The sequence below is a fragment of the Anopheles arabiensis genome, chromosome 3 (genome assembly GCF_016920715.1).
Source record: "Anopheles arabiensis isolate DONGOLA chromosome 3, AaraD3, whole genome shotgun sequence".
Lineage (NCBI taxonomy): Eukaryota > Metazoa > Arthropoda > Insecta > Diptera > Culicidae > Anopheles > Anopheles arabiensis.
Window position 1 is genome coordinate 62,352,859 of NC_053518.1, and position 25,944 is coordinate 62,378,802.

A 25,944-nucleotide genomic window follows, 5' to 3' on the forward strand; every position below is an offset into this window, starting at 1 on the left:
AGCTCGTACGCAACTCGCCAATCTTACGACAATTCCAGCGGCAGCAGCAGTACGTACGATCCACAACACCCATCGCGCAAATATCCGGCATAAACTCGATCACATCGGCTGCTGCACAATTACTCTACCGCTACGACCGCAGACGGAAAGCGAAACACGAAAAAAGTTATGCGACTAGGAAGAGCAAACCAGAAAGCGAGGAGTAGGTTAAGTTTACAGATGGAGCACAGATGAATACGCCAAAGCACATGGAGTACAGGCGTGCACCGAGTTACAATCCCCTCGAGTTACGACGATTCGCAGATACGATGAATTTGATTTTGAGAGTTAAAAGTTGTCATTGACAACTCACGATCTGACAGCTGCCAACTTATTTTGTTTACTGCCAACGCTCCGAATTTATCTACGATTTTACCCGTGTAATCGGTTTTCGTTCTAACTGATTTTAGTTTTGCTGAGTCCATAAGTGCAGTTCCCGCGATCCTAGTATTTGCTTTCCTGACGATAACTACTGTGTTCACGATATTTTCGGCTTCTATTCGTGGCTCCTTCGACGTTCATCCGCAGCTTGCATCTAAAATGGAGGACGTATGTCATTCATGTTCTGATGCACTGGGCCCGGTTGAAGGTTCAGTTACGTACCTGTATTGTGAGGGTACTTACCATCTGGCGTGCACGAAAGTGCCCATATCAGTGATCGACGAAGTGAAAAGGATACCTTCGCTGCACTGGAGTTGCATTGCGTGTACTAATGCGATCGGTAATCCGCAAAGCCAAGTGTTTAAGGGTACGGGTATGCAAGTTGGCTTTCAAGCCGCCCTCACAGCTGCCGTTGAAGCAATGAAGTCCAGCTTAGTCCCACCGGTAGTGCAAGAGATTCGGGATGGCTTTGCCGGATTCGCCGCGTCCCACTCAGCATCCTTCCAGCACTGCAACCAATTTCCCCCGGATGCACTTCCTAACGGAAAAAGACGGAGATTATTCCGCGAAGTAGTTGCATCCTCGGATACCATGTTTGTTGACAGTGCAGCAACCTCAAACATCACAAATACCAACAACACTCACCGGATCGATCGACCTTCACTACCACCTATTATAACAGGCACCAATACTACTTCAGCTCCTATACCAACTGTGTCACAAATACCAAAAGCTGAATACCTGTGGCTGCACCTATCAAGACTGGCTGCATCCGTCACCACTGAACAAGTTATCTCGATGGTGAGTTCGCAGCTGGACACCCCAGACGTAACCCGTCCGGCAAAATGAGTGTATTTTTTGAGTGATTTGACCACGCAAACAATGAGACCCCAAATTTTGAGTGATTCAGGCCGAGGGGTATGAGGAAGCTTGAGGAAGCAAGGAGAAACGCGCTGCGATGAGAGTTCGCATTCTGTTTTACACGCGCGCTTCACGGTCCGTTTAATTTTAATTAATAAATAACAAATAAATAACAAATAACTAACACCAATACAAATACCGTGCTTTGATGAGCCGTCTGTGAATGTGTGTGTGTCTTCTTTCAGCGAGCTCACCAACTTGGATCTGCTAGTCACATCGTGTTGTCTCGCTTACACTACAGCATCGAACCATCGCTCCGTATGTCCCCCCCTCCTACGCGTACAAAACCACCAGTACAGCGCGACGCTTTGCCGGAGATGGTTGTGCGCGTTTCGTTCTAAGTCCTGCGCGCAGTGTTTGTGCGTTGATGCGCATTTCGTTGAAAGTCTCGTGCGCCGGTGTGTTTTGGTAAAGTGTGCAGTGAATAAACAGTGTGCACAGACGCACATGCAGTGCGTGGATCGACAGGTAAGAATTTGCTGAACAGAGTCAACGCAGATTGTCGACAAGTTTCCCGCAGCCTGGCTCGACCCGGTATGACGTCATTCGTGAGTATGAAGAATTCTAAATGTGTACTTTAGTGTGTACTTTATGTTTCAATAAAGTGTTTAATGTAATAAAAAATGACCGTGTTTGTGTTTAGTTTTAGAATAAGTGCATGAAAGAAAGCGAAAAACAACAAGCTTTTGATGTGTTGGTAGCATGGCTCGAAAGAACACAAACACATTGAGAACTGCAGAGCGCACCGTGCGTTACGGGTGGGGAGGGGGAGGGCTCGCGCGAGGGTGTAACTCATTCGTCGAAGAGACACTGTATTTCGACAGCGTCACTCCCACGCAAACAATGAGACCCCAAATTTTGAGTGATTCAGGCCGAGGGGTATGAGGAAGCTTGAGGAAGCACGGAGAAGCGCGCTGCGATGAGAGTTCGCATTCTGTTTTACACGCGCGCTTCACTAACACCAATACAAATACCGTGCTTTGACGAGCCGTCTGTGAATATGTGTGTGTCTTCTTTCAGCGAGCTCAACTTGGAGCTGCTCGTCACATCGTGTTGTCTCGCTCACACTACAGCATCGAACCTTCGCTCCGTATGTCCCCCCCTCCTACGCGTACAAAACCACCAGTACAGCGCGACGCTTTGACGGAGATGGTTGTGCGGATTTTGTTCTATGTCCCACGCGCAGTGTTTGTGCGTTGATGCGCATTTCGTGCGCCGGTGTGTTTTGGTGAAGTGTGCAGTGAATAAACAGTGTGCACAGACGCACATGCAGTGCGTGGATCCACAGGTAAGAATTTACTGAACAGAGTCAACGCAGATTGTCGACAAGTTTCCCGCAGCCTGGCTCGACCCTGTATGACGTCATTGGATTCTAAATGTGTACTTTAGTGTGTACTTTATGTTTCAATAAAGTGTTTAATGTAATACAAAATGACCGTGTTTGTGTTTAGTTTTAGAATAAGTGCATGAAAGAAAACGAAAAACGAAAGAAACAACTATCTTTACATGTGTTGGTAGCATGGCTCGAAAGAACACAAACACATTGAGAACTGCAGAGCGCACCGTGCGTTACGGGTGGGGAGGGGGAGGGCTCGCGCGAGGGTGTAACTCATTCGTCGAAGGGGCACTGTATTTCGACAGCGTAACTCAAATCACTCAAAAAATACACTCATTTTGCCGGACGGGTCCCCGTCCGGTATTTTGAGTGGCGCTGTCGAAATTTCGACAGCGCCACTCAAATCACTCAAAAAATACACTCATTTTGCCGGACGGGATATTAATATCCCGTCCGGCAATGAGGTATTTTTGAGTGATTTGAGTGACGCTGTCGAAATACAGTGTCTCTTCGACGAATGAGTTACACCCTCGCGCGCTGTACGACAGCGTCACTCAAATCACTCAAAAAATACACTCATTTTGCCGGACGGGTGGGTATTTCGACAGCGTCACTCAAATCACTCAAAAAATACACTCATTTTGCCGGACCCACGCAAACAATGAGACCCTAAATTTTGAGTGATTCAGGCCGAGGGGTATGAGGAAGCTTGAGGAAGCAAGGAGAAACGCGCTGCGATGAGAGTTCGCATTCTGTTTTACACGCGCGCTTCACTAACACCAATACAAATACCGTGCTTTGATGAGCCGTCTGTGAATGTGTGTGTCTTCTTTCAGCGAGCTCACCAACTTGGATCTGCTCGTCACATCGTGTTGTCTCGCTTACACTACAGCATCGAACCATCGCTCCGTATGTCCCCCCTCCTACGCGTACAAAACCACGAGTACAGCGCGACGCTTTGCCGGAGATGGTTGTGCGCGTTTGGTTCTAAGTCCCGCGCGCAGTGTTTGTGCGTTGATGCGCATTTCGTTGAAAGTCTCGTGCGCCGGTGTGTTTTGGTGAAGTGTGCAGTGAATAAACAGTGTGCACAGACGCACATGCAGTGCGTGGATCGACAGGTAAGAATTTGCTGAACAGAGTCAACGCAGATTGTCGACAAGTTTCCCGCAGCCTGGCTCGACCCGGTACTTTGCTGTATGACGTCATTCGTGAGTATGAAGGATTCTGAATGTGTTGTGAAAGTGTACTTTATGTTTCAATAAAGTGTTTAATGAAATAAAAAATGACCGTGTTTGTGTTTGTTGTTAGAATAAGTGCGTATTTGCGATCGTGTCTATTCATGAAAGAAAACGAGAAACGAAAGAAACAACTATCTTTACATGTGTTCGTAGCATGGCTCGAAAGAACACAAACACATTGAGAACTGCAGAGCGCACCGTGCGTTACGGGTGGGGTGGGGGAGGGCTCGCGTGTGTGTGTAACTCATTGGTCGAAGGGACACTGTATTTCGACAGCGTCACTCAAATCACTCAAAAAATACACTCATTTTGCCGGACGGGACGGGTATTTCGACAGCGTCACTCAAATCACTCAAAAAATACACTCATTTTGCCGGACGGGATACGGCTTTTAGTTTTTTCGAGCCTCATACTCAATCAGCACGATGTGCCCAATTAATTGACGGATTGCACCTGAACGATTTATATCAACTCAACAACAACAAAAACTATCTGAACAGAAATCTTGATCTGATTTATGCAAATTGACCAGCTGCTTCAGCCTCATCATCCATACGGACCTTTGATACCCACCTACTACCGGTCGACCACCACCATCCATCATTGGAGTTCAATCTCAACATTGATACTCCTGCCGCCCAACTACCATCTTATGTTGCGGAAAGGCGGCTCGATTTTAGTCGTATTAATTTGCCTAAGCTCGAGAGATTGATCTCACAATATGACGAATCTTTTGACTGTTCGAACTTTTTAACTCTTGACCATGCTGTCGATGATTTCTCTCAGTTTATGCGAACGGCACTTAACGAATGCGTCCCCGTCAAAAAGCCGCATCGAGGTCCGGCCTGGGGTGACCGCACACTACGTACATTGAAAAGAGCGAAACGTGCTGCATATCGTAACTCGCGTGATTGAAGGTGTCCCGTTTTGCGGGTTTACCACAATAGCGTCCACGCACTTTATCGACGCTATAACAGAATCTGCCACCGCAGGAACCTACGCATTATAGACAAAAAGCTGCGCGTGCATCCTCAACACTTTTGGACCTACGCATACAATAAGCGCAAATCTTCCGGTTTCCCAGGTTTGATCCGCTACAAGAGGAACCAAGCTTGCACACTCCCAGATATGTGCGATTTGTTTGCTACACGTTTTGAGGACACTTTTGTTTCTGAAAACATGCACCCCGAGGCTCTTCATGCTGCACTTACTAACACACCCGCAGATGCACTTCGTCCCATGCTTCCGGTCATTAATACCTCGTCAGTCACCCGCGCCATAGACCGCCTAAAGATGTCCTACACCGCCGGCCCTGATGGCATCCCGGCAGTGATCCTGAAAAAGTGCACTGCGTCGATTGCTCCGATACTAGTAAAAATCTTCGAGGAATCACTACGTTCATGCACCTTTCCTGTCTCCTGGAAGGTCTCATGGTTAACACCAATCCATAAGAAAGGCTGCAAGAATGAGGCTTCTAACTATCGCGGCATTACATCGCTAGGGGCCATTGCAAAAGTGCTCGAGCTGCTTGTTTATGAACCGTTACTGGCCTCTGCCCGCAATTACATCAACCCGAATCAGCACGGATTTGTCCCTAATAGATCAACAACCACAAACCTTATGCAATTCGTCAGCAGCTGCCATAAATCCATTGATGCTCGCCTTCAAGTAGATGTCATTTACACCGATTTAAAAGCCGCCTTCGATAGGATATCTCACGTCATATTACTAGCAAAACTCGACAGACTTGGCCTCGCAGATCCCCTAGTTGCTTGGCTGAGATCATACCTAATGGACCGCACTTATTCCGTTAGGATGGGGCCCCATTTATCTAGATCCCTCCGTGCTTCTTCTGGCGTCCCTCAAGGCAGCAATCTGGGACCTTTACTATTTGTCCTTTATATAAATGATGTCTCCACGATCCTTCCTGCGGATAATCACCTGCTCTATGCGGACGACACCAAAATCTTTCGGCAAATCCAGGGACCAGACAACCATCGCATACTCCAGGCTTCACTAGAAGAATTCGATAACTAGTGCACGCGAAACTCCTTAACCATTTGTGTTGATAAGTGTGTTACCATCACCATCAGCCGTTCTCGCTCTCCAGTGCATTTCGACTACACGCCAAACGGGCAAACTTTGCAGAGAGTCGATTGTGTCAAGGACTTGGGTGTTTTCGTCGACGCGAGACTCACGTTTGAGCAACACCTTGATCACGTTGTGACAAGATGCAGTCAATTGTTAGGTTTAGTCGTTAACATGACTCGCGAGCTCTCTGACCCAATCTGCACCAAAACTCTTTATTGTGCTCTTATTCGATCAGTGCTGGAGTATGGCAGCGTTGTGTGGTGGCCCTCCTCTGTTCGGGGGGTTGCGCGCTTGGAGTCCATCCAGCGTAGGGCTACCCGTTTCGCGCTCCGTTCGTGGGGCAGCAACAACAACTACACAACAAGGTGTTTGTTGCTCGGGTTATCCCAACTCGACGACCGAATACGAAATGCTAGGCTGACTTTTATCGTTGGGCTTCTCAATGGTAGCATCGATTGTCCAGTTTTGCTCTCGTCGATACAGCTGTACGTGCCCGCAAGAACTCTCCGCCCTCGGGCGATGCTGGCTATCCCAGAGACAAGGACCGCCTTCGCCTCCCGAGACCCGTTTTTGCGTATATGTCTTGCTCTGAATGCGGAATCTGATGCGTATGAGCCCGGCATGACGATGGCAAATGTGTTGAGTCGCATTAATTTACTTCGCGCCTCTCGCCAGAATCTTTAGCGTGCTTGTAATTGTTATTGTTGTTATTATTGTGTTATTGTAAAGCGTGTGACTATTTATGTTTTATTCCTATTGTACCCTTACATATATCGAGAGGGCTCTTGAGGTCCGTCGATCATTCAATAAATATACAAATAATAATATACAAGAAATGTGTTGCCACGGGTGTAGCTTTATGTTTATTTCAGTTGCCGCTACAGAATTTTTGTAACTGTCGCTCGCGTGTTCAGGGTTCCGCCGATCAGTTCAAAAATGATCAGTTGCATTCTTCTCTTTTAGAGTCGTTGTACGCAGGAATTGTACGCCGTTATTAAAGCACCGCACTAGCTTCTGTCTGAATGTGGCCCCGACAAAGCTGCCGAAACTGTAGCCCGACCATCTCAACCGGCTTCTATCGCTAGCCGATACGCCAGTGCTGCCTATCTCGGGTTGTGCTGTCAGATCGGTGTGTATCGTTTCGATCATCAACTTCGGCTCCCCTTTCAGGAACGGCGGTATCGACAGTCCCTGAAAGTGAGCAAAAGGGTTCATTAATGAGGTGAAGAAAAGTTCTTGAGGCGGCCAACTTAGCTTTATGCTACTACGAGTATTGGCGAACTCGTATTGCCTGTTGTCGCCTCCCGTCGCATTCGCCGATCCTTCCTTGCTCACGCTCGAACCATCTCTCCAAGAAGGTTGGTTTCTGGCGGACACTATGCAGAATGGTACCCTCGGTACCATGGATCTCAACGCATAAATGTTCGTCAACGGTTCTGCTCCTCCAGATTGGACCGTCTCATGAGGGAGCGTGTTGTCCCGCGTTTCGCAGCCTAGTTGCGTGCGTGCGTTGGCAGCAGAGCAGTTTTGTGGCTGGGTTGCGCCGACGCGTGTTGTTCGGTACGAGCTGTTGCTTCCACGATTGCTACTGCCGCAGGGTTTGCTGGTACCGTTCCGATGCACACTCTCTCAACCACTTCACAAACGTTCGCTGCTGCGTTACACTGCTGCTGCTCGCGTGCACTCTGCTTCATATTCGAGGAGCTATTTGCGAAAGATCGCTTCGATCTTTTTGCCTCCTCGATTTGAAGCATAATTCTTTCCTGTTTATGCTTCAGGTTCGCCATTTTAAGCTCGAATTCTTTCAGAGCTATTTCCTTCTCTAATTGTTGCACTTCGATAAGTCGTGCCAGTGCCGCTTATCGAAGGTACCACTTATGGCATTTTTTGCACAGCACCATAGTCACGTTATTATGCCGCTCGCAGCCACCACGATTAAAACTCGTACTCATCGCGACGAACACTGGTAGGGACTTTATTTTCGAAGAAAATATCGAAACAATTTTTGAATGTTGCCACGGGTGTAGCTTTATGTTTATTTCAGTTGCCGCTACAGAATTTTTGTAACTGTCGCTCGCGTGTTCAGGGTTCCGCCGATCAGTTCAAAAATTGGTCTGTCTTTTCTCCTATATATTTTGCAACTAAACGCCGTCTTCAATGGCGCATTGTTTCAGACCAGCTGATCTACTTGACCCTAAGTAACCTCGTTTAGCGACCTATGTCGAAGTTTTCCCTTATTGGCCCTATTTAACAGCTCAGCCAGTTGTCTCATTTTGGGGATATCTGTTCGTCCTTATCTAACTCACAACGCCATCTGGAGTTTCTTTTACGAATTATTCGAGCTGTCCTTGACAGCTCGTTGTTTTGTAAATATTGCGGCAGCTAATCTGCACGAGGTGCACATCGTGCCAACAAAATGGATGTATTTTTTTTAAATTTCTGAGTGATAACCGTTATACACACATTTCCAAAGATTTCATAACTACCCAATCTTGAATATTTTTATTGTGTACGGCTTTTGGAATATAAATATTACATTATCGAACATTATTTTAAATAAAATACACCATATCATAGATTGCATCTCTTCAATTTCGGTTATACACTTTATATTCATAGATATTCGACATATGACTTTTTCGACTTACGCCTTGCTTTGGGACATTTGTTCGGTCCCAAATACAGCCGTTTCTCGGGGACACCTGTAATAGAAAAGTGTAAAGAGAAAAAATAGGATATATGCTTACGAATAAAAATTTTAATAGCTACAAATCGATCGATGCGTTCTTTTCTTTGCGTTACAGCCAGCGTGTACTACGCCTGTACTAAGCGTTCCAAAAACCCTTTTCGCGTGCGCAACAAGCTCGGATAACACAATAAGAATTATTAAGCAAAAGTGTTTTACAACAGCTCAGCACATTTGTCTCCAAATTAAGCTGAAATGAGATAGTTTTCAATGAAACAATATAATTGAATGTGTTAAATGTGCCTAATGTATTTCTGTATATTGATTCCGACATAAAATGAGTACACAAGCTGTGATATCTCAGCGGATATTTTCTATCGCAATAAACACGGTAAATTTCCTGTACGCACAACCTTTATTGTTGCGACTTAATTCCTTCGCGTAGTTCATCCGACTGACCCGAGAGAGATAATCGATGAACTGCGTATCCTTCCTCCCAAAGCACAACAAACAACATGCAAGGTTCACAGCTGTTATTATGCTAGACTTTGAAAAAGCTTTTGACAACGTGTGACATGATGGGCTGCTCTCATAAATGATCAACAAGGGAATTCCAACCTTCATCATTAAAGTGATTCGGAGTTATCTGTGCCAGATATCCTTTCGAGTCTCGTTAGTTAAGCAGTCCTCTGGAAACACCATCATTCCGGCTGGAATTCCTCAAGGAAGTATTCTGGCGCTCACACTCTTCATGATATACCTATCAGACCTACCACCTCTTCCTCAAGGTTGTAAACTATTTCTCTTCGCCGACGACATGGCCATAGCAGTTAAGGGAAGAACTGTAAACGAACTCAAAAACAGGACCCAGAAATGTGATATGAATGATGAACACAGTTTGGACACTATCCTAAAGTCATTAGATCGGATAGTGGTGGTGAGTACAGGAGCAATTCTTTAAAGGAATTTTTCGTAGATCACAGCATCGTGCATCAACAAACTGCCCTATATTTTCCACAACAAAACGGCGGTGCTGAACGTAAGAACCGGTACCTCGTTGAGATGATGAGATACATGTTGGCAGAATCAAACATGGACAAGGTGTTGTGGGGTGAAGCGATCACTACTGCCAATTATTTACAAAATCGCTTGCCATCCTCCTTACTGTAATCGACACCTTACAAAATGTGGTACGGAAAGAATCCTTCGTATGAACATCTTCGAGTATTTGGTTCAGAAGCTTTCGTACACATTCCTAAAGAAAAACGGCGTAAGTTGGATAAAAATGCTGAAAAGTTGGTGTTCGTCGGATACTCGGAAAATCAGAAGGCCTATCCATTCGTAGACCTAGAGACGAAAACAATCATCATTAGTCGTGACGCAAATTTTATAGAACAATGCGTGGTTGAGAAAATTGGAACAAAACCGAAACCAACGACATCAGGAGGAGTAGCGGTACTGCCACTTAGACCAACTCCTTCATTATGTCGCGCAGAAGAAACTACCATGAGAGAAAACATCGTTCAAATGGAGGCTTCTGCTGAATCCTCCTGCATTAGGGAATCGAACGTGAACGATACCGTAGAGGAACTTGATGTTACACCATACAACAGTGCATCTGATGCCGAACTATCAGATGAACCAGGGGCTATTGAAATGCATCAAAGTGTACGAAGATCTATGCGAACTACAAAAGGCATGGCACCTGTTCGATTCAGGGAGGAAAGTTATATGGCGGGATCTTCTGAACAAAATGAAGAACCCAGAAATTTGAAAGAAGTTTTCGTCTGTGAAGCGCGCGAAAAATTGGATATCGGCAATGAAAAATGAGCTGAAATCACACGAAGAAAACGGAAAATGTGATGCATTGGTAGAGCTACCTGCTGGCAGAAAGGTTGTTGGTTGCCGCTGGATTTTTAAGTTGAAGAGAAATGCAGCTGGACAAGTAATCAAACACAAAGCTCGTCTAGTGGCGCAAGCCTATTCCCAGCAATTTGGCGAAGACTATGATCAAGTATTTGCTCTGGTCACAAGCCATTCAACATTTCGTTTGATGCTCGCTATAACTTCTAAAATACAGATGAAATTACGGCATTTAGATATTAAAACGGCCTATATATATGGTGATCTAGATCAGGAGCTTTTTATGCAACAACCTGAATACGAGATAAAAGGCAAAAATTATGGTCTGAAACAATCAGCTCGATGTTAGAACCAGAAACAGCACGGTGTTCTGCTAGAGATTGACTTGCAACATTTGATGCTGCTGATCAGTGTCTGTACATTAGAACCGAAGATGGAAAAAGAGTCTACATTTTAGTGTACATGGATGATATGATAGTCGGTTGTGTGGACGAGACTCTCATTGATTCTGTGTATAACGCTTTAACCGAACATTTCGAAATGACGGACCAGGGACCAGTTAGTTACTTTTTGGGAATGGAGGTTAAATGTGAAAAAGGTAACTACAGCGTTAGCCTCGAAGGTTACATTGAAAAATTGATTCGTAAGTTCGGATTGAGCGAAGCAATAACTGAGAAAACTCCGATGGATGAAGGATTTTTTAAGCAGCAAGACTCAAGCTCTATTTTGAAAGACACTACTCAATTTAGAAGTCTTGTTGGTGCTCTTCTATACATATCGTTGTGTACGCGACCAGCTATTGCTATAAGTACGGGAATACTTGGTCGTAATGTTAGTAATCCTACTGAAGCATGCTGGGTTGCAGCTAAGCGTGTTGCATTTTTCTTAGCATTTTTCTTAGCTTATTTTGCATTTTTCTTAGTTATTTGTTATGTACGGGTTATGAAACTTACATGGTGTGAATAGTACACTCTGATGAATACATTTTGAGTAAAATAGTAGTGAAATAATGCTTAAATAGAGGGTACCCATATTACCCCACTTGCCCATTTTGTCACGCTTTCCCCTAAGCAATGGCGGATTAACACGAGTGAAGGCCCTAAGCGGTTATGCGAATGTAGGCCTTTCTCGGTGTTTTGGCTTCAAACGAAAGGTATTCCATTGACATTTCATTATGTTGTTATAGAGATGAATGCAACGACTTATCCGACGATGCCTATCATTAGATTCCACACAACCGATGTATCATCTTATTAAGCTTCTAGTTGTAAGCAATTTGTAAAGGTCTTTTAGTAGTTTTCTCGATTGTTTTTTAATGTTTGTTAAATTATTTTCAAATATTTTACTTTACTCCAATACCTTCAAATAACTATGAAAAAGGTTCATGTAGCACAATTGGTGACCATATTATAAATAAAAAAGGTGGCTGAATTCTGCCTGAACAGGATTCATGCTCTTTATTGAGAATAATAGAAACATCTTTATGTTGAGATGATCATTCAGCCAAATTATATTTAGTTTTAATGGTGCAAAATTGCAAAATTGATCCCCTGAAATATTATACAGAGTTTGATTATGTTTCTTATAATCTAATGAGTAAACAAAGCATGGTAATGTAATCATATGTGTAATATTATTCGTCGATTTACAATAAGAGTGGTGTCTAACAGCGATTTATCGCAAACGTTATTTCCTGAAACAAAAACACAACGTAAGGTTCAATGATTTAGCAGCATCCATATTGTAACAGTTCACTTACATGTTCCGCTTCCAGTTGTGTTTCAGAATCTGAGAGACAGCAAACTACTGCTCTGTTCTTGCAGTAGAATATAGGCAAATTATTTTCCATCCGTTGGCGCACATTCGGACAGCTCGTTTGGTTCACGCATGTACCTCTCCTTCCATTTGCATACGAACATACAACTGATAGATTCAAGAAAGGATCGATATACTCGCGTGACTTGCTTAATGGTGAAGTAATCACCGAGTTTATCCAGAGATTATGCTCATAAATGTAAATACCGATTGCTTGTTCTCCAAAGCCACAGTGTCTCCCATCCATGTATAACCCTACCAAGTATTTTGTACTATACCGCTCCCAATATACAACTGCACTTGGGTGTGCCTCGCAGCTTCCTGGAACAAGTGAATATTCGCTTTGGAGACACATATGCTCCGGCTGCAATCCTTCTAGGAGTAGAAAACGGTGGTCGTCGGAAAGGACGCATTCGTCACTGAACTTGAGTGAAAGTCCATTGACGGAGAAGTAGTGCTTATCTGTAGAGAAAATGCATCATTAAATAATGTATGTAGCCTTTCCATAAAACAGCTTGCCTTTTGATCCGTCAGTAGCGTACAAGGTTATTTTATTATGTTTTGAGTGAATTGCTGCTATTTGAGCGGGAGTAATAGATGCTTCCGACACAAGCTTTAATATTGCTATATTATTATAAAGAGTATTGGCCGTGTAGTTAGGATGTATGATGATATGTTTTACGTTGATGGTTGATCGATCGTCCAAAACCACATAGGATGAATAAGGCCTGGAAAGAGATTACCATAACGATATTATTTGCTGAAAGCTTTTCATATAAAGTTTCAACTTATGTGCTCACATGAAATTAATCACACACTGTGCCAATGTGACCACGACATCTTTTCCGATTAATGCTCCAGTACATTTGATTATCTGATTTGTATCTGGATTGCCGTGAATGGATACCATGTAGTCAATAGAGTTGCTCGAATCGAATAATTTAGAACCGTTAATTTGACGTCGATACTGTAAATGACGTTTGGCGCATTCTAATGGTTCAAACGATACTTCTTCACCTTCCTCGCGCATTGTTTCGGCAATCCAATTACCAAGTTTGGAGAGTTTTGTGAATATATCGACATCGTACAAATTAGCTCCTGTGGCCGTTGAAGCTATTCCAATCACAAATGGAACAATATGATCGTCATGAACCAAATCCATGTACAACGGTCCACCACTCAAATCCTGAAAAGAAACGAATAGATACAAATGCATACAGAACGCTCTTGTTATACATTGTTACTCAGGTTCAACTTTATTATTTCTACTTTAATTTGACAAGTATATTGGTTATTTTAAGTAAAGTCAACCATACCGTTGCGTCCTCCATTTCGTTGACGATACACATCTGATGATCTAAAAATGATATATTATTTGCTGCAAGGATATTTGGGTCAAAGAAGGAAATGCAACTTCTAAAATCCTTTACAACGATCTCCGTTTGCTTCGTTAATGATGATATGCCTGGCAGTAATAAAAAAAAATAAAAAAAAACAAGGATAGTAGATAATTAGTCAAGAAAAGATGTTTGTAAATTTTTCTTTGAACAACATACCTTCGCGATGATTCCATCTAGCGACTATCAACTCAGCGTTGCTTTTTTCATCATTCGGCCATAGACAAGCGGGTAAAACATTGCTTTGTAAGCTACAGGGAATATTAAATAAGAGTTTGAAATGTTTAACATAACTAATTTGAAAGAATTCGTAGATTAGAAAAACTTACTTGACGTTATTTTCGAGCTTTAGCAATCCAATGTCAAAATGCTTTTGTTTCCCACGGTACATAGGATGACGAATTTTCTTTGATATTGTAAAACGTTCTCTAGCGATAAGTACAAATGTAACTTTGCTGTAATTATGTAAGATAGTGAATTAATTAAATAATTACTCATTGTTGTAACAACCTATTCTATGGAGATAATACACTACATATTTCGTTTTATTAGGTGGGCCGGTATCAGAACAAAATTTTCTGATATTAATATCCCTGGATTTACAATTCCCGGCACTTCAGTTTCTACGAAAACTAAAAACGGAAGTTCTTTGTACAATTTATGATCAGCGTCTTGGTATGTAGAAATGTTATGCGTAGCTTCCTGCCTTTTATATCTGTTAAGATATACGTCTTTTTTGTCTGCCAAAAAAATATTAAATATAAAGATTTGTTTCATCAATTCAAACTAATACACATAGACTAACTGATATAACAAGCCTATTTACCAACACTTTCCCCATTTTGATAAAGCGTAAACTGTGAATTCGCGGTGACTGTAACGAAAATGGAAAGATTTGGATAGAATAATCATGCTAATAATTTACTGATTACAAACCATTACCCCAAATACCATTGACAATACATTGACTGCCATTAACATTGACTGCTGATAGGACATCTAGGAATAAAAAATTACACGCTTTGGCACAGGGTGTAAACAAAACAAACGATAGCTCAATAGTATCGCCGAAAATATTAATGCCTGCATCCGAACAATTCAATATCTCGCTGAGAGAGTCAATTATATTCTCGAACGAATCAACTTGCTGAACATGTCAATAATAACAGGTTGTCTGATAAGTCCCCGGTCTAACAAAAAAAAACACATTTTTTGTCAAAATTCGTTTTTATTGTTCAACATAGTTCCCTTCAAGAGCGATACAACGATTATAACGACCTTCCAATTTTTTGATACCATTTTGGTAGTACTCCTTCGGTTTCGCCTCAAAATAGGCCTCAGTTTCAGCGACCACCTCTTCATTGCAGCCAAATTTTTTTCCTGCAAGCATCTTTTTGAGGTCTGAGAACAAGAAAAAGTCACTGTGGGCTAGATCTGGAGAATATGGTGGGTGGGGAAGCAATTCGAAGCCCAATTCATGAATTTTTGTCATCGTTCTCAATGACTTGTGGCACGGTGCGTTGTCTTGGTGGAACAACACTTTTTTCTTCTTGATATGGGGCCGTTTTGCCGCGATTTCGACCTTCAAACGCTCCGATAACGCCATATAATAGTCACTGTTGATGGTTTTTCCCTTCTCAAGATAATCGATAAAAATTATTCCATGCGCATCCCAAAAAACAGAGGCCATTACTTTGCCAGCGGACTTTTGAGTCTTTCCACGCTTCGGAGCCGGTTCACCGGTCGCTGTCCACTGAGCCGACTGTCGATTGGACTCAGGAGTGTAGTGATGGAGCCATGTTTCATCCATTGTCACACATTCGACGCAAAAACTCGGGTGTATTACGAGTTAACAGCTGCAAACACCGCTCAGAATCATCAACACGTTGGTGTTTTTGGTCAAATGTGAGCTCGCGCGGCACCCATTTTGCACAGAGCTTCCACATATCCAAATATTGATGAATGACATGACCAACACGTTCCTTTGATATCTTTACGGTCATTTTACGGTCATTCAGAATCATTTTGTGGTTTTTTTTATGTTTTCGTCGGTAACCACCTCTTTCGGGCGTCCACTGCGTTCACCGTTCTCCATGCTCATTTCACCACGCTTGAATTTTGCATACCATTCAATTATTGTTGATTTCCCTGGGGCAGAGTCCGAAAACTCATTATCAAGCCAAGTTTTTGCTTCCACTGTATTTTTTCCCTTAAAAAAAAACAGTATTTTATCAAAACCCGAAATTCCTTTTTTTCCATTTTTTTTTTCACAATAACAAAAGTTGCTTGACAAAAGACGCTCTGTCTCACAAACTAATTGACATACAGACGTCAAATTTTGACACGAATCATTTGAAGGTTGGTACTATATAAAAATAATATGCATTTAATACTAGCGGCGCCATCTATGTGTCAGACCGGGGACTTATCAGCCAACCTGTTATCATCGAAACCCCTGTAATAGCGCATTAATGCGGGACACGCAACAGATAATCACGATATGCAGCAGTCTTAGCCGTTTTGAGCCTGCGCAGCGTTCGGTCACCCCAGGGAGGGTCTCGTTTAGGTCATTTAACCGGGGTGCACTCGTTAAGGGCTTGCGACATGAACCGCTCAACTACGGCGAGATCAAGATTGGCGTAATGGGAACAATCGAAGACATCCGCGAACGAGGCGATCATCGGTAGAATACTGTTAAAGTCCGTCCGCGCGTAGTGAAGGCGTGGTGATAGCGCAGCAACGGCTGAATTCTCTCGTGGTACCGGGATAGCCAACTCAAGCGCAGGATGTTAGGCGTTAATTGCTAACACCGGGATGAGGCAAAATTCTAGCGGAAGGCAAACAGAAGCAACAGCACTATTCACAAATACCAGGTTTTAAACGCGTCCGCTGGTGTTAAGATGACCATTGAGCTGGAAAAGTCAGCTATGATGCATCCCGTCCGTAAATAGAGCGGAGAGAGCCAACCGCGTAAGTGGTTCATAGTGCAGAAATGGCAAATTTGGATCATGCTGAGCAGTTGACCAAGAGAGGCTGAAAGAGTCAATTATATGCTCGAACGAATCAACAACTCGATGAACATGTCAATAATATCATCGAAAACCCTGTAATGACACACACACTGGAAAAAGATTGAGATCGAACGAAATTACTCATCATCAGATACTGAAGACACGGAAAGTACCAAGACCAAAACCAAAAAGACAAGCAATTAGTGGTATATAATATCCCCCTTTTGGGAGAGTCCATCGCCTTCCGCAGGCATTAAGGATGGCAAAGGAACAGCCACCATGCTAATCGATACACTGGGTACTGGTTAACGTCGCGCCTCCTTTCAAACACAGCTACAAATCATCAACAGTTGGCTTCTGTGCTACCGGGGCATTCATTACAAGCCCCATAACTTCTGTGTGAAAGTGGACTTTAACCTCTCCACCACATCAAAACCTACAAGATAGTAGCAGCTGCAATAGGAATGATGGAGAAAAACATCAAAGCATCGGCCCTTATCATCTTCTACTTCTATTGGGAGTAACGTTCTACGCGGACATGCCGGCCTATACAAGCTTTCAAGACTCTATCCATTACCACGCAGCCGGATAGTCAATCTTCGCTACGGAGGGACGGTCCATTGTAGGCTTGAACCCGTGTAGGCATGTTATTGAATCGTTCGAGTTAACGACTGTACGACGGGACCGCCCCATGTCCTTATGCATTGGGCAAATGCCGATTTTTCCATGATGGCATAATCAACTCTTCCTTCAGTCACCAAATTCATTAAAATCGGTAGTCGTCCCTAGTGCTGGTATTTACCACAATCGGTTGAACGATAAAAAAATACTTCGGACTCATGGACTGGCTGTGGTCACACAGGAATTTAAGAAAACGACATAGCAGTTCGACTAGCGAACGCAGGACGCTAAAACCCGTCCTGCTACCATAACACTCTTCCACGCCGTGACTTCATTTGACTTCGGCCTTATTATGTTCTTTATTGAGAACCACCAAGACCACAACATCATCTTGGACAGGCTATCCATAAAAGAGAACTATCATGTTTTTGGATGAACACACCCGGCATACCTACACTTTATAATTTCATAAATCCAGCCCTCCTCTATGACATCATCGTCTACTACATCTTAACCAAATGTAATGGTTACACTGCGGAACGTATCCTGATAGACACCAGCATCGACACTATCCTGTCACCAGAAACCTATGGCCAGCGAATGTTTTTATTTTTCCGTATCACTAATCTTTACGAAAGAACTATAACCAATGCTTCATATAAACCAGATAAACTTTTTTAAATATCAACTCTACCGAGAATACTCGGGAGAAGTTACATGCAAGCAACAAATGACTTGCAAAGAAGATTCTTAGATTTTGAGCTAAGATTTTTTCTTGATGTAAAGAGGGGAATGAATAAAAAACACATTTTCACTTACCTTGCGCTGTTAAACCTAAAACGATCACGCTTATAAGCACAGAAATATATGCTGACATCTTCAACCAGAGACAAAACTAAGACTGACTGATAATTCAAAGGGTACGTTACACGTTGAATGAACTGTTGCTTTCTGATTTATACTGCATCCACGCATCCGGAAATGAACTTTGACCATAATTCATGATAATGAGTGCAGTTGATATTGATTATGACTTATGTTCTTTCACGAAGTCGCAAAAAGGGATAAAAAAACACTAGAACGTAGAATGTCTTTACAACGTTATAATCATACGATTTATTCCACTCAACTACACGTATACGAATGCTCGATCGATCCGCTGATCGATCGCACGAAGCCCACGATAGCCGATTCCCCAGGATGCTGAGAGAGAATTTACGCACAAAATTCTCTCTCACGCACGCTCCCACATGACGTATCGATAACCTGACGTGGGGACACGAGGTTATCGGGTCAAAGTGCGTTTCGGAACGCAAGCGCAATCTTTCGAAACGCATTCGAAAGATGCTGTTCAAAACCGGTGACCGTTTCGCCGTTGACGGTTTCGAATCTCATCGATTTACATGACCATTTCTCCCCCCTTTGGGACGCAGTCGGCCGTCCCAAACGCTGCACGAAGGTGGTTGGTCATCCTCAAGTTCAGAGATCGCATTATGCATCGTATGCTGGGATCCACGCTGGCCAATTTCATCTGTTTTCTCGGTGGATAGGGCCAGCAGGTCAGCCGGTGTCTCGTCGGCGTCCTTCTCTGTGGCGTCTATCGGAAGCGGAGCCAACAGCCTCACGTTTCGCTTGTAAGTACCGCTGCTTGCCGTCCGAATGTCAGCAACGCGTACCATATCGTCAGGTCCCACATAAGTTCTCGTAACTATCCCCATGGGCCATCGACCGACCGGAAGGTTGTCGTCTCCAACCAGTACAACCTGCCCAACTTGCACGTTCGAAGTTCGTTTTGTCCATTTGGCGTGGCATCGTAGCTGGGACAGGTAATCGGCTTGCCAGCGAGACCAAAATTGCTGGGACAATTTTTGCACGCGCTTCCATCTCGTCTTGACACCGTCCGTATCATCGTTTTGGATGGTAGCAGGAATAGAGAATGAGGCCCGCGCGATCAAAAAGTGTGCTGGAGTGAGCGCTTCGACGGAGCCAGGATTGGCATGGACAGCAGTAAGTGGCCTGGAATTGAGAATTGATGAAATTTGATAGAGTAACGTTTGCAACTCAACCAATTTGAGATGGGCGCCCCTCGCTGCAGCCTTGAAAAGGCGTTTGGCCACTTTAATGTTGGCCTCCCAAAGGCCGCCGAAATTCGGGCTCCGCGGCGGAATGAAGGAGAACCGTATCCCCTTTTCGGCAGCTAGATTCACTATCTCGTCCTGGAAGGCGCGGTTGTTGTAGGCTTCACGTAGCAGGCGCAACTCTTTGGCTGCTCCAACGAAGTTTCGGCCGTTATCTGAATATATCGTGTCTGGTCTGCCACGAAGGGACACGAAACGAATCAGTGCTGAGATGAAAGCAGACGTTGACAGGTTTTCCACCACTTCCAGATGAATTGCCTTGGTAGCAAAGCAGACGAATATGCACGCGTAGACTTCTATCCGCCGTGTCGATCTGGTGTGAGGGATGACGTAGAAAGGTCCACATAAGTCCACCCCCGTGTGGGTGAAAGCGGGTGACACAGTTACCCGGGCAGCAGGCAATTGGCCCATTTGCTGCACGAATTGTTTAGGTCTGGCTCGTATACATACGATACATCGCGATGTCACACCGATAACTGTGCGTCGAAGATCTCGCATCCAGAACCTTGCCCGAAATTCTGCCATAACTAGGTCCGTACCGGCGTGGTGATTGTATTCATGAAGGTACCGTACAATAGTGCGAGAAAAGGGATGTGATTTCGGCACTAAGATCGGCACTCTCGCATCATCCGTCATTTCTGCGTTCTCCAATCGTCCCTTCACGCGTATCAGGTTGTCTCGAACGATCGGGTTAAGGTGCTGAAGAGGACCTTTTGAGCTAACCTGTCCAGATTCGTGCATTTCTCGTACCTCATTGGGGAATGCTGTGGCCTGCATTACCCGTAGCAACAATTGAAGTCCGGATTCCAATTCGTCCAGCAGCAAGGGACCGGTTTTTCTTTCCACCGTAGAAGAGGTCACACGGAGCCTGGCAGAATTAACTTTGAAGTTGTGGATGATTCTGCTAAGCCATGCGAAATGTCGCCTCGTCTTAATGAAGGAATTGTGGTACTTATATTGAGCTATCAAATCTTCACAAGCGGGGCCTACGGTTGCCGCTAAAGCTTGTGGTGGGGCTGCAACCTCTTCTGATATGGTCTCGTAACCATCATTGGTTTGTGGGCAGGAATCTGTAATGATAAAATTCGGACCGTTTAACCAGAATTTCATATTTTCCCCTCTCACCAATTTGCTAGCTGGAAGTCCCCTGGATACGATGTCTGCCGGGTTTAGCTTTGTTGGCACATAGTGCCAATCACATGCATTGGTCGCAGCGCATATCTTGGATACTCGATTTTTTACGAAGACGTCTAATTTCGAATTATCGGAACGTATCCAGGCTAATACGACTTGCGAGTCAGTCCACCATCTAGTTTGTTGGACTCGGGTGCCGAATACGTCCCTTATTTTCACGTAGAGTTCAGCTAGCAAGAGTGCTGCTTGTAGTTCTAGTCTGGGCAAAGTCAGTTCCTTCAGCGGTGCAACTCTTGACTTGGCACATAGGAGTCGCGATCGTCTTTCTCCATTACCATCCAAGTAGCGAACGTATATTGCACACCCATATGCTTTTGTTGAGGCATCACAAAAACCATAGATGGTACTATTTTCTGCTTCACTTGGCAGCGCCATTCTTGGGATGTGTAGCTGCCGAAGGACTGGTAGTTGAGCCGCAAACTCGTTCCACTTAGCAAGGGCATGAGGTGGTACAGTTTCGTCCCATGTAAGATTGTCGCGCCATAGATTTTGCATGAGGATTTTTGCGGTGATGATCACGGGTTGCAGGATTCCAACTGGATCGTAAAGTTTGGCAATTTTTGCCACTAAGCATCGTTTGGTCATGGAGTTTACGGGCAGGTGGCAATCATTGTCAATGATAAGCTGGAATGTGTCTTCTGAAGGACACCACGCTAGACCCAGCATTTTGATAGCCTGTCTGTCGCCGATTTGCACCGGAGAGTCAAGGTGTTCTTCTGGCACATCATGTACTACTGCAGGGACATTGGATGCCCATTTCCGTAAGGGCATTCCTCTATTCATAAGTGCCCGTTCAATCCCGCAGCTAAGCACACGTAATTCGTCCGGAGTCGCAGCACCCAAGGACAGGTTATCCACGTAGAATGAGCGCTGAATGGCGTCAGCGATTTCCGGATTGGATGAACGCACTTCCTCGCCCGCCTCATATAACGCTCTACACGCAAGATACGACGAGGAGGCCTCGCCGTAAGTGACGGTACGGAGCCTATACATTTGAGCGGTATCTCTTGCATCTTCGCGCCATAATATGCACTGCATCCAGGTGTCCGAGTCAGCTACCCAGATTTGGCGATACATCTTCGCAATGTCCGCTGTAACCACCACTGTTTGCGTCCGAAAATGCAACCATAAGTGAAGGAGATCCGGTTGTATCACTGGCCCGATGGCTTGTAGGTCGTTAAGCGAAATTCCAGTGGTGGACTTCGCACTCGCGTCGAAGACTACTCGCAGCTTCGTGGTTGTAGAATCTGGTTTTATCACACACGAATGTGGGATTACGTATCGAACCTTATGTAGTTCGTCTGCCGGTACAGGGGTCATGTGTCTTAGCTCAAGATATTCGCGCATGAACTTTCGGTACTCCTCATAAGTGTCTTCATGCCGAGACAGCTTCCGCTCGAGTGATAATAATCGTCGTTGAGCCTGTTCGATGGAGTCTCCCAGTTGCGTCAACTCCCCCCGTAGGGGGAATCCGGACGACGTATCGACCATCCTCAGCAATCTTCGTGTGAGCTCTGAAATGTTCCTCGAGCTCATGGTCTTGTAAAGCTAACCGGTCTGGGACGTCAGGTGGCAGTTCTTCCACCTTCCAAAATCGCTCAAGGCTCACTTCCAGGTCGTCAATATAGGTCGCCTTATGACAACTCCGCGAGTGGAGATTAGTGGAGGTCATATTGCATAGCAACCCTCCAACTATCCAACCGAATTTGGTGTTTTGTAAAGTGAGTCCATTAGGTAAGCGATGAAGTCCTGCACCGAGCGAGTCATAGCATATTCCGGCCCCTAATATCGCATCAACTGGCCCTGTATGACTGAAGTTTTCATCGGCGAGTCGCTTGCCAGGTGGGAGGCTCAGTTCGTCCTGCTTGATTGTGCGATAGGGTTGCGCACTGAGTTCCGGTATGACGTAGAAATTGGAGCTGAAACGGTAGGATCCATTAATTGCTATGACTTTTGTACGAATTTTATTCGATACAGGGAGTTTACCACTTATCCCCATTAGCGTAATTTCCTCAGACAGTAACGGTAACCTCAACCGTTTCACAGCGGACGCCGTGATGGCTTGGATTTGGCACCCAGAATCTAGCAGGCAACGGATTCGTTGCCACTCCCCCAGGCCGTCTTGAATAAGCACCGCAACAGTTGCTAGAAAAACGTGGTTGGCAAGGTTAGAGACGTCACGAGATGATACGCCAGACAGATGCATTGAACCACACGTAGCGGAACGCTGGGCAGCTGGAGCCATCCTCACTGCTAGGGGATGGCTTAGATTGGAACAGGCGGATACGATACCACCATCATCCATTGCAGGGGAAGATGCGCGCACACTTAGCAATGGCTGAGCAGAGCGGGAATGCAAGACACCACGCGGCGACGAAACGGACCGAGCGCGTGGATCGGCCATCGCTGAAAGCACGGCACTAGTACTCGGGGACGGCAGCACGGAGCAGGAACGCAGGACACCACGCGGCGGCGAAACGGACCGAGCGCGTGGATCGGTCATCGGATCGGATCGGCACTAGTGCTTTTGGATGGCGGCACGGAGCGGGAACGCGGCGACGGAAGCACGGAGCAGGAACGCCGGACACCACGTGGATCGGCCATCGCTGAAAGCACGGCACGAATGCTTGTGGATGGCGGCACGGAGCAGGAACGCAGGACACCACGCGGCGGCGAAACGGACCGAGCGCGTGGATCGGTCATCGCTGAAAGCACGGCACTAGTGCTTTTGGATGGCGGCACGGAGCGGGAACGCGGCGACGGAAGCACGGAGCAGGAACGCCGGACACCACGTGGATCGGCCATCGCTGAAAGCACGGCACGAATGCTTGTGGATGGCGGCACGGAGCGGGAACGCGGGGACGGCAGCACGGAGCAGGAACGCCAGACACCAAGTAGATCGGCCATCGCTGAAAGCACGGCACTAATGCTTGTGGATGGCGGCACGGAGCGGGAACGCGGCGACGAAGGCACGGAGCAGGAACGCCGGACACCACGTGGATCGGCCATCGCTGAAAGCACGGCACTAATGCTTGTGGATGGCGGCGCGGAGCGGGAACGCGGGGACGGCAGCACGGAGCAGGAACGCCGGACACCACGTGGATCGGCCATCGCTGAAAGCACGGCACTAGTGCTTGTGGATGGCGGCACGGAGCGGGAACGCGGGGACGGCAGCACGGAGCAGGAACGCCGGACACCACGTGGATCGGAGCGGGAACGCGGGGACGGTAGCACGGAGCAGGAACGTCGGACACCACGTGGATCGGCCATCGCTGAAAGCACGGCACTAGTGCTTTTGGATGGCGGCACGGAGCGGGAACGCGGCGACGGAAGCACGGAGCAGGAACGCCGGACACCACGTGGATCGGCCATCGCTGAAAGCACGGCACGAATGCTTGTGGATGGCGGCACGGAGCGGGAACGCGGGGACGGCAGCACGGAGCAGGAACGCCGGACACCACGTGGATCGGAGCGGGAACGCGGGGACGGCAGCACGGAGCAGGAACGTCGGACACCACGTGGATCGGCCATCGCTGAAAGCACGGCACTAGTGCTTTTGGATGGTGGCACGGAGCGGGAACGCGGCGACGGAAGCACGGAGCAGGGACGCCGGACACCACGTGGTGGCGAAACGGAATGTGGTTGTCACTTCGCAGCTTCGGAAGATTTCACGTGCAAAAGAGTATGATGCTTTTGTCTACACACTTGGCATCTTTTGTTGCTGGGGCACTGCGAAGCGGGGTGCTGGCTGGAAAGGCAATTCACGCACTTGCCTTTGCTCATCACGTAGTTGATGCGTTCACATTCCGACCGAACCTGCAGCTCTGGACACAGCGGGCCCGTGTGGCCCGGCTTGTCGCACGCATAGCAGCGTCGCGTGCCTGGCTGGTGATCCACCGAGCTGTATCTAGTTCGCTGGGTTTGCGAGGTTGGCGTCTGACTGGTACTTACCGTATCCACCGTGGCTACGAATGCCGCACGTATTGGGCGCTTGCTACTAGTAGAAGCGCGGTCAGGACGGGACGCGGCGCTTTTCCGCGGCTCATAGTATAGCGAACTCGACAACCTATCGAGCTCGTCGCGCAGTTCCTTCCACGTCGGAATGGTGTGGACGTCCAGCCTACGGGATATTCTGGTTATGGTTTCATCGTCTAGCTTGGACATAACCAGGCTCACTAGCATTCCATCCTCCACCACGCTAGGCCGTTGTCCGCTTGCGCCTGCAATTTGCTTCGCTGCGGAGGTTGATGTTTCGACCACATCTATTATCCGCATAAGCCCGTTGGAAGACGCCACAGTCATTTTTGGAAGGTCTCTGAGATAGTTAAAGTGGCTGAGGAAAGCTACCCGTTTCTTGTAGAACCTTTCCTCCAACTTACTCCATGCCCTTTCGAAGGGCATACCAGCGTTTTCGAAGGCTTCGCAACTGTTCCGCGCAATATCGCACCGATCGAAACACTTTATAAGGAACGCGTACCGCTCCGCATCACCTGTCAAACCGACAATCCGCTTTTCGAACCGTCCCGCGAACGCTGGCCATTCCGAAGGATCACCGTTAAACTTCGGAAGTTCGATGCGCGGGAGGTGATCGGAGCGGGAAGGGGTTGATGCAAGTGTTACATCTAACTGCGGAGTAGGCGGCACTTCCACCGCATACACTTTCCTCAGTTCGGTTTTCACTTGCGCGTAGGCCTCAACGAACGTATCGCGTCGCGGTTGCGGACCCGATATTGCTTCCAGCTGCAACAGCGCTTTATTGCCTTCGCTCCACAATAACGCTGCGATCTCATCCTTACTCTTAGCCATTTGCTGGCTCAATCTACCTTCGCGCGCTTGCGATAAAATGTTTTGCAGCGCACTTTCTAGGCCTGTCAGTTGGCGAGTCGCTTCCAGCTTGATCCGCTGGTTTTCGTCTGCTGTTTGATCCTCCGTCGGCATATTGCCTTCTTTTCACTAGCACGTAGCACAACTCACTATTATTTAACCTTTTTCACGTAGAACGTATCACGTCGGGGTCACCAAATGTTCTTTCACGAAGTCGCAAAAAGGGATAAAAAAACACTAGAACGTAGAATGTCTTTACAACGTTATAATCATACGATTTATTCCACTCAACTACACGTATACGAATGCTCGATCGATCCGCTGATCGATCGCACGAAGCCCACGATAGCCGATTCCCCAGGATGCTGAGAGAGAATTTACGCACAAAA

At 46.0% G+C, this 25,944-nt stretch overlaps 3 protein-coding genes across 3 annotated transcripts; all 3 read right to left on the reverse strand.

Moving 5' to 3' along the window:
• Positions 1-12,035: 12,035 nt before the first annotated feature.
• LOC120904050 lies at positions 12,036-18,335 on the reverse strand. Its single transcript, XM_040313771.1, has 10 exons — positions 18,219-18,335; positions 14,594-14,641; positions 14,303-14,507; positions 14,097-14,222; positions 13,927-14,018; positions 13,687-13,835; positions 13,171-13,556; positions 12,890-13,098; positions 12,315-12,832; positions 12,036-12,248 (listed from the first exon to the last, which is right to left on the reverse strand). Exons 1-10 carry the CDS (start codon positions 18,274-18,276, stop codon positions 12,219-12,221), a joined length of 1,821 nt encoding a protein of 606 aa, XP_040169705.1. The 5' UTR covers positions 18,277-18,335; the 3' UTR covers positions 12,036-12,218.
• Positions 18,336-19,058: 723 nt separating this feature from the next.
• Positions 19,059-25,944, reverse strand: LOC120904166. Its single transcript, XM_040313975.1, has 2 exons — positions 24,683-25,944; positions 19,059-19,415 (listed from the first exon to the last, which is right to left on the reverse strand). The coding sequence occupies exons 1-2, from the start codon at positions 25,667-25,669 to the stop codon at positions 19,305-19,307; spliced, it is 1,098 nt and encodes a 365-aa protein (XP_040169909.1). The 5' UTR covers positions 25,670-25,944; the 3' UTR covers positions 19,059-19,304.
• LOC120904165 lies at positions 19,411-22,734 on the reverse strand. Its single transcript, XM_040313973.1, has 2 exons — positions 20,663-22,734; positions 19,411-20,607 (listed from the first exon to the last, which is right to left on the reverse strand). The coding sequence occupies exons 1-2, from the start codon at positions 22,265-22,267 to the stop codon at positions 20,536-20,538; spliced, it is 1,677 nt and encodes a 558-aa protein (XP_040169907.1). The 5' UTR covers positions 22,268-22,734; the 3' UTR covers positions 19,411-20,535.

What these genes read in the sequence shown, in the direction of transcription:
- LOC120904050 (XM_040313771.1), bottom strand. Translation starts at nt 18,276, where the DNA reads ATGTCAGCATATATTTCTGTGCTTATAAGCGTGATCGTTTTAGGTTTA. An exon ending in TCAAAATGGGGAAAGTGTTG is followed by an intron (nt 14,508 to 14,593) that starts GTAAATAGGCTT and finishes TTTTTTTGGCAG; the next exon opens with ACAAAAAAGACGTATATCTT. An exon ending in CGCTACTGACGGATCAAAAG is followed by an intron (nt 12,833 to 12,889) that starts GCAAGCTGTTTT and finishes TTTTCTCTACAG; the next exon opens with ATAAGCACTACTTCTCCGTC.
- LOC120904165 (XM_040313973.1), bottom strand. Translation starts at nt 22,267, where the DNA reads ATGAGCTCGAGGAACATTTCAGAGCTCACACGAAGATTGCTGAGGATG. An exon ending in GACTTCCAGCTAGCAAATTG is followed by an intron (nt 20,608 to 20,662) that starts GTGAGAGGGGAA and finishes TTATCATTACAG; the next exon opens with ATTCCTGCCCACAAACCAAT.
- LOC120904166 (XM_040313975.1), bottom strand. Translation starts at nt 25,669, where the DNA reads ATGCCGACGGAGGATCAAACAGCAGACGAAAACCAGCGGATCAAGCTG. An exon ending in TCGTAGCCACGGTGGATACG is followed by an intron (nt 19,416 to 24,682) that starts GTAAGTACCAGT and finishes TCTCAATTCCAG; the next exon opens with GCCACTTACTGCTGTCCATG.